The sequence below is a fragment of the Engraulis encrasicolus genome, chromosome 21 (assembly GCF_034702125.1).
Source record: "Engraulis encrasicolus isolate BLACKSEA-1 chromosome 21, IST_EnEncr_1.0, whole genome shotgun sequence".
Classification (NCBI taxonomy): domain Eukaryota; kingdom Metazoa; phylum Chordata; class Actinopteri; order Clupeiformes; family Engraulidae; genus Engraulis; species Engraulis encrasicolus.
Genome location: NC_085877.1, coordinates 47,376,294 through 47,383,142, shown reverse-complemented (window position 1 = coordinate 47,383,142; position 6,849 = coordinate 47,376,294). Strand labels below are relative to the sequence as shown.

Below are 6,849 nucleotides of genomic sequence, written 5' to 3'. Positions count from 1 at the left end.
TACTCTCTATAGTCTACTACTCTCTATAGTCTACTACTCTCTATAGTCTACTACTCTCTACTACTCTCTATAGTCTACTACTACTCTCTATAGTCTATACTCTACTACTCTCTATAGTCTACTACTCTCTATAGTCTACTACTCTCTACTACTCTCTATAGTCTACTACTCTCTATAGTCTACTACTCTCTACTACTCTCTATAGTCTACTACTCTCTATAGTCTACTACTCTCTACTACTCTCTATAGTCTACTACTCTCTATAGTCTACTACTCTCTACTACTCTCTATAGTCTACTACTCTCTATAGTCTACTACTCTCTACTACTCTCTATAGTCTACTACTCTCTATAGTCTACTACTCTCTCTACTACTCTCTATAGTCTACTACTCTCTATAGTCTACTACTCTCTACTACTCTCTATAGTCTACTACTCTCTATAGTCTACTACTCTCTACTACTCTCTATAGTCTACTACTCTCTATAGTCTACTACTCTCTATAGTCTACTACTCTCTACTACTCTCTATAGTCTACTACTCTCTATAGTCTACTACTCTCTATAGTCTACTACTCTCTACTACTCTCTATAGTCTACTACTCTCTATAGTCTACTACTCTCTACTACTCTCTATAGTCTACTACTCTCTACTACTCTCTATAGTCTACTACTCTCTACTACTCTCTATAGTCTACTACTCTCTACTACTCTCTATAGTCTACTACTCTCTATAGTCTACTACTCTCTATAGTCTACTACTCTCTACTACTCTCTATAGTCTACTACTCTCTATAGTCTACTACTCTCTACTACTCTCTATAGTCTACTACTCTCTATAGTCTACTACTCTCTATAGTCTACTACTCTCTATAGTCTACTACTCTCTACTACTCTCTATAGTCTACTACTCTCTATAGTCTACTACTCTCTATAGTCTACTACTCTCTATAGTCTACTACTCTCTACTACTCTCTACTACTCTCTATAGTCTACTACTCTCTATAGTCTACTACTCTCTACTACTCTCTATAGTCTACTACTCTCTATAGTCTACTACTCTCTACTACTCTCTATAGTCTACTACTCTCTATAGTCTACTACTCTCTACTACTCTCTATAGTCTACTACTCTCTATAGTCTACTACTCTCTATAGTCTACTACTCTCTACTACTCTCTATAGTCTACTACTCTCTATAGTCTACTACTCTCTATAGTCTACTACTCTCTACTACTCTCTACTACTCTCTATAGTCTACTACTCTCTATAGTCTACTACTCTCTACTACTCTCTACTACTCTCTACTACTCTCTATAGTCTACTACTCTCTATAGTCTACTACTCTCTATAGTCTACTACTCTCTATAGTCTACTACTCTCTATAGTCTACTACTCTCTACTACTCTCTACTACTCTCTACTACTCTCTATAGTCTACTACTCTCTATAGTCTACTACTCTCTACTACTCTCTACTACTCTCTATAGTCTACTACTCTCTATAGTCTACTACTCTCTATAGTCTACTACTCTCTACTACTCTCTACTACTCTCTATAGTCTACTACTCTCTATAGTCTACTACTCTCTATAGTCTACTACTCTCTATAGTCTACTACTCTCTATAGTCTACTACTCTCTATAGTCTACTACTCTCTATAGTCTACTACTCTCTATAGTCTACTACTCTCTATAGTCTACTACTCTCTATAGTCTACTACTCTCTACTACTCTCTATAGTCTACTACTCTCTATAGTCTACTACTCTCTATAGTCTACTACTCTCTATAGTCTACTACTCTCTACTACTACTCTCTATAGTCTACTACTCTCTACTACTCTCTATAGTCTACTACTCTCTACTACTCTCTATAGTCTACTACTCTCTATAGTCTACTACTCTCTATAGTCTACTACTCTCTATAGTCTACTACTCTCTATAGTCTACTACTCTCTATAGTCTACTACTCTCTATAGTCTACTACTCTCTATAGTCTACTACTCTCTACTACTCTCTATAGTCTACTACTCTCTATAGTCTACTACTCTCTATAGTCTACTACTCTCTATAGTCTACTACTCTCTACTACTCTCTACTACTCTCTACTACTCTCTATAGTCTACTACTCTCTACTACTCTCTACTACTCTCTACTACTCTCTATAGTCTACTACTCTCTATAGTCTACTACTCTCTATAGTCTACTACTCTCTACTACTCTCTATAGTCTACTACTCTCTATAGTCTACTACTCTCTATAGTCTACTACTCTCTATAGTCTACTACTCTCTATAGTCTACTACTCTCTATAGTCTACTACTCTCTATAGTCTACTACTCTCTATAGTCTACTACTCTCTATAGTCTACTACTCTCTATAGTCTACTACTCTCTATAGTCTACTACTCTCTACTACTACTCTCTATAGTCTACTACTCTCTATAGTCTACTACTCTCTACTACTCTCTATAGTCTACTACTCTCTACTACTCTCTATAGTCTACTACTCTCTATAGTCTACTACTCTCTATAGTCTACTACTCTCTATAGTCTACTACTCTCTACTACTCTCTATAGTCTACTACTCTCTATAGTCTACTACTCTCTACTACTCTCTACTACTCTCTACTACTCTCTATAGTCTACTACTCTCTATAGTCTACTACTCTCTATAGTCTACTACTCTCTATAGTCTACTACTCTCTATAGTCTACTACTCTCTATAGTCTACTACTCTCTACTACTCTCTATAGTCTACTACTCTCTATAGTCTACTACTCTCTACTACTCTCTACTACTCTCTACTACTCTCTATAGTCTACTACTCTCTATAGTCTACTACTCTCTATAGTCTACTACTCTCTATAGTCTACTACTCTCTATAGTCTACTACTCTCTACTACTCTCTACTACTCTCTATAGTCTACTACTCTCTATAGTCTACTACTCTCTACTACTCTCTACTACTCTCTACTACTCTCTATAGTCTACTACTCTCTATAGTCTACTACTCTCTACTACTCTCTACTACTCTCTATAGTCTACTACTCTCTATAGTCTACTACTCTCTATAGTCTACTACTCTCTACTACTCTCTATAGTCTACTACTCTCTATAGTCTACTACTCTCTATAGTCTACTACTCTCTACTACTCTCTATAGTCTACTACTCTCTATAGTCTACTACTCTCTATAGTCTACTACTCTCTATAGTCTACTACTCTCTATAGTCTACTACTCTCTACTACTCTCTATAGTCTACTACTCTCTACTACTCTCTACTACTCTCTACTACTCTCTATAGTCTACTACTCTCTATAGTCTACTACTCTCTACTACTCTCTATAGTCTACTACTCTCTATAGTCTACTACTCTCTATAGTCTACTACTCTCTATAGTCTACTACTCTCTCTTTCCTAATGCAACGGATTTCACGCCAGAGCAGACACGCTGTCAGAGAGATACGTAGCCATACCCTTGGAACTCCTGCACAGAAAAACACAGCGAGAGAGAGAGAGAGAGAGAGAGAGAGAGAGAGAGAGAGAGAGAGAGAGAGAGAGAGAGAGAGAGAGAGAGAGAGAGAGAGAGAAACTAGGCTACGTAGCACTATCCCCCACTCTGTCTCTCTCCTGTGCACACTCAGATGGGCTGTTTTATAAATAATGCCACACCGTGAATGAATATTCAGTTCAACATGCTCTCGGCGAAGCGGTGCATGCCACACACACACAGACACACACAGACACACACACACTCAGCCCCTGGCAGCAGACTGTCAGTGTCGTTCGCTCTCGCTCTCTCTCGACCTCTCAATTTACTGCGTTCACTACTTCCTACTTTTACTAAACCAGCCGGCTAACACCCTCTTCCTCTCTGACCAAACACACACGCACACGCACACGCACACGCACACACACACACTACAGATCTTTACCAATACCAATAGCCAGTTGCCTGTCTGCCTGTTCACTCTCTTGTCTGTCTGTCTGTGTGTGCGCTGCGCACCACAGCCACAGACACCACCACTGTTTGCAGTGCCAGCTGACGTGACATTAGAGAACCCTTTTGCACTTAAAAATAGCCGTAGAAACCCCCATTGCCCGCGATGTCCAAAAGCCGAGAGAGAGAGAGAGAGAGAGAGAGAGAGAGAGAGAGAGAGAGAGAGAGAGAGAGAGAGAGAGAGAGAGAGAGAGAGCAAAGGAGAGCAAAGGAGAGCAAAAGAGCGTATGGTCTACTCACATCGCACAGCTCGGTCCGTTGTAGATAACTTCGGGTCGTCATTGGGTTTGTTCTCAGACATCTCCACACGCGTCGGGTAATTGTCCACTAAGCACTTAGAATAGTTGGAACAGTGTCTTGTAAAAAGAAAGAAGAATAAACAGGTCCAATCCGGGAAATCCGCGAAATGTTTTTAAAGTCCCCCCTCGCTCGCTGTCTCTCTTCCGTCAACTCGCTCCTACTCTGCAAGGCAACTGTGTGTATGTGTGTATGTGTGTGTGGCTTGCTCTCTTCTCTTCTCTTCTCTTCTCTTCTCTTCTCTTCTCTTCTCTTCTCTTCTCTTCTCTTCTCTTCTCTTCTCTTCGTCCCCCTGAATGGCACAGCTCGGCACAGCTCGGCACGGCACGGCAGACTGCGACTCTATGCCCCCACAATATCGCGTCGCTTCTCTCCTACTGCTCTGGCCAAAAATACTCGGCTCGCAACAGAGTATGTAGGTAGCAAATTTCAGTGCTGTAGCCTACTGGGGTGCCGTGCGGTGGTGCCGTGTGCCGTGTGTGTGTGTATGTGTTTCTGTGCGTGTGTGTGTGTGTATGTGTGTGTGCGCGCCGTGTGGTGGCGTTGGACACTGCGAGTTGATTTACTGTCTGCCGTGGCCAGGCAAGGCAAGCAGCAAGTTTCTCTGAGCAGAGACGAGAAGGGGGTGCTGAGGGGGGAGTTGCCAGGTGGAAAAGGCTGAACTAGCCTACCAAATGTTTAAAAATTAAAGTTTTGGGAGAAAAGTATCGTACACTAACCACATGGTTGTTTTAATGCAACTAAATTAACGGAATGAAACGCTGAAATTATTTTAAGCCTACATCGAGTGTTTTTGGTCACGCAGAGAACACAATTATGGCACAAATATAATAACCACCGTGCATCTGGCAACACGGAGAGGCAGCGTGCGCAACCTAACTTGCCTGTCACACACACACACACACACAAACACACACGGATCCGCCCTCCTCCTGCTGCTGTCAGAGCAGACTTGTCGTGTACATAGTCTTGCTAGCTAGCTAGCATAACACTCGTGTGGAAATGATGATGTGTGTCTGCATGAGCGGCGAGACTGCATTGGCGCTCACCGGGCTACCCCGCCCGCCAGCCGGCCGTCAATTGGACAGACAGACTGGAGGCTACGCTTGTTCACTCTGTGTGTGTGTGTGTGTGTGTGTGTGTGTGTGTGTGTGTGTGTGTGTGTGTGTGTGTGTGTGCTCGCGTGCCAATTGGAGGACGCAAGCTCTCTCTCTCTCTCTCTCTCTCTCTCTCTCTCTCTCTCTCTCTCTCTCTGCGTGCTTGCGTGCGCGCGCGCGTGTGTGTGTGTGTGTGTGTGTGTGTGTGTGTGTGTGTGTGTGTGTGTGTGTGTGTGTTTAGGCTAATCGTTTTGCACGGGGACTCCTCCACTCCAGACTCCTGCATCATTCATCTCCCTGCGCGGTCATTCCCCAGGTCTTAAAGAGAGAGGGAAAGTTAGACAGAGGGATGACTCTCTCTCTCTCTCTCTCTCTCTCTCTCTCTCTCTCTCTCTCTCTCTCTCTCTCTCTCTCTCTCGCTAAGACAAATCACTTTGGTTGACCGCTGCTGTTGCCATGAGCGATGGATTGTTGCAGTTTGAAACGCGCGCATAAACTCTCTCTCACACAAACACACACACACACACACACACACGCATACAGGGACGCAACTAAACGGGATTAGCGCGCCTGCCAGAGCGACAAATTAACTCGATCCGCCGATTATTCCAATCCGGGGAGTGACAATAGAACCCCGTCTTCCAGCCACGCTGCGTTCGGTTCGCGTGCGTCCCAGGGTCTCACTCTAAACACAAATAAAAACGTCATTTAATGCACATGCGTTTGCAGTACTAATCCGCAACCCAATAGACGACAAAACAAGAAGACACAATTGTGAGATATTGTAGGTTGCAATTGTGTTAGATTGTCATGGTATTTTGGGATGATTTTCCGCGTTAACATGTGTGCAGTAACTGAGGGAAGAGGAGGTGATATCAACATCTAGGCCTGCTGTAGGCTATAGCACACAAAAAAAAAACATAATACTTTGTGTTATTATTATAATTATTATTATTATTATTATTATTATTATTATTATTATTATTATTATTATTATTACGCTATGATCATAATTACATTACTTTGCATTTGGTGGACGCTTTACAACCAAAGCGACTTTCAAGAGAGGACATCATCTAGCCAACATCACAAGCAAATACAAAGTTCACAGGAGGGGTTAGTAGGTTTTTTTATATAACAGTAAAATAATAACAGTCATAAGAATAATAGCAATAATAATAGGGCATAATGATATTGTATCATTGTTATATAATAATAATAATAATAATTACAATATAAAATATGAAAATATGCCACATAATAATGCTTATTCATGCTTATTTTCATGCTTATGTGTTTGCACTACAACTATTCACGCTAGCTCTATTTTTGCAATGCTGTTCTTAACAGCGACAAGAAAAGGATGTTTATTTTGTTTGTATTATTATTATTATTATTATGATTATGATTATGATTATGATTATTATTATCCTTTTACACTATTATCCTGTGTGTGTGT

At 41.3% G+C, this 6,849-nt stretch overlaps 1 protein-coding gene across 1 annotated transcript in view; it reads right to left on the bottom strand.

Moving 5' to 3' along the window:
* Positions 1-4,849, bottom strand: part of LOC134437255 (protein phosphatase 3 catalytic subunit alpha) — a 145,277-nt gene extending 140,428 nt beyond the window's left edge. The window contains exon 1 of the mRNA XM_063186752.1: positions 4,237-4,849. Coding sequence (XP_063042822.1) covers positions 4,237-4,297 — 61 coding nt within the window. The 5' untranslated portion in view covers positions 4,298-4,849. The remainder of the gene's footprint in view (positions 1-4,236) is intronic.
* Positions 4,850-6,849: the final 2,000 nt, after the last annotated feature.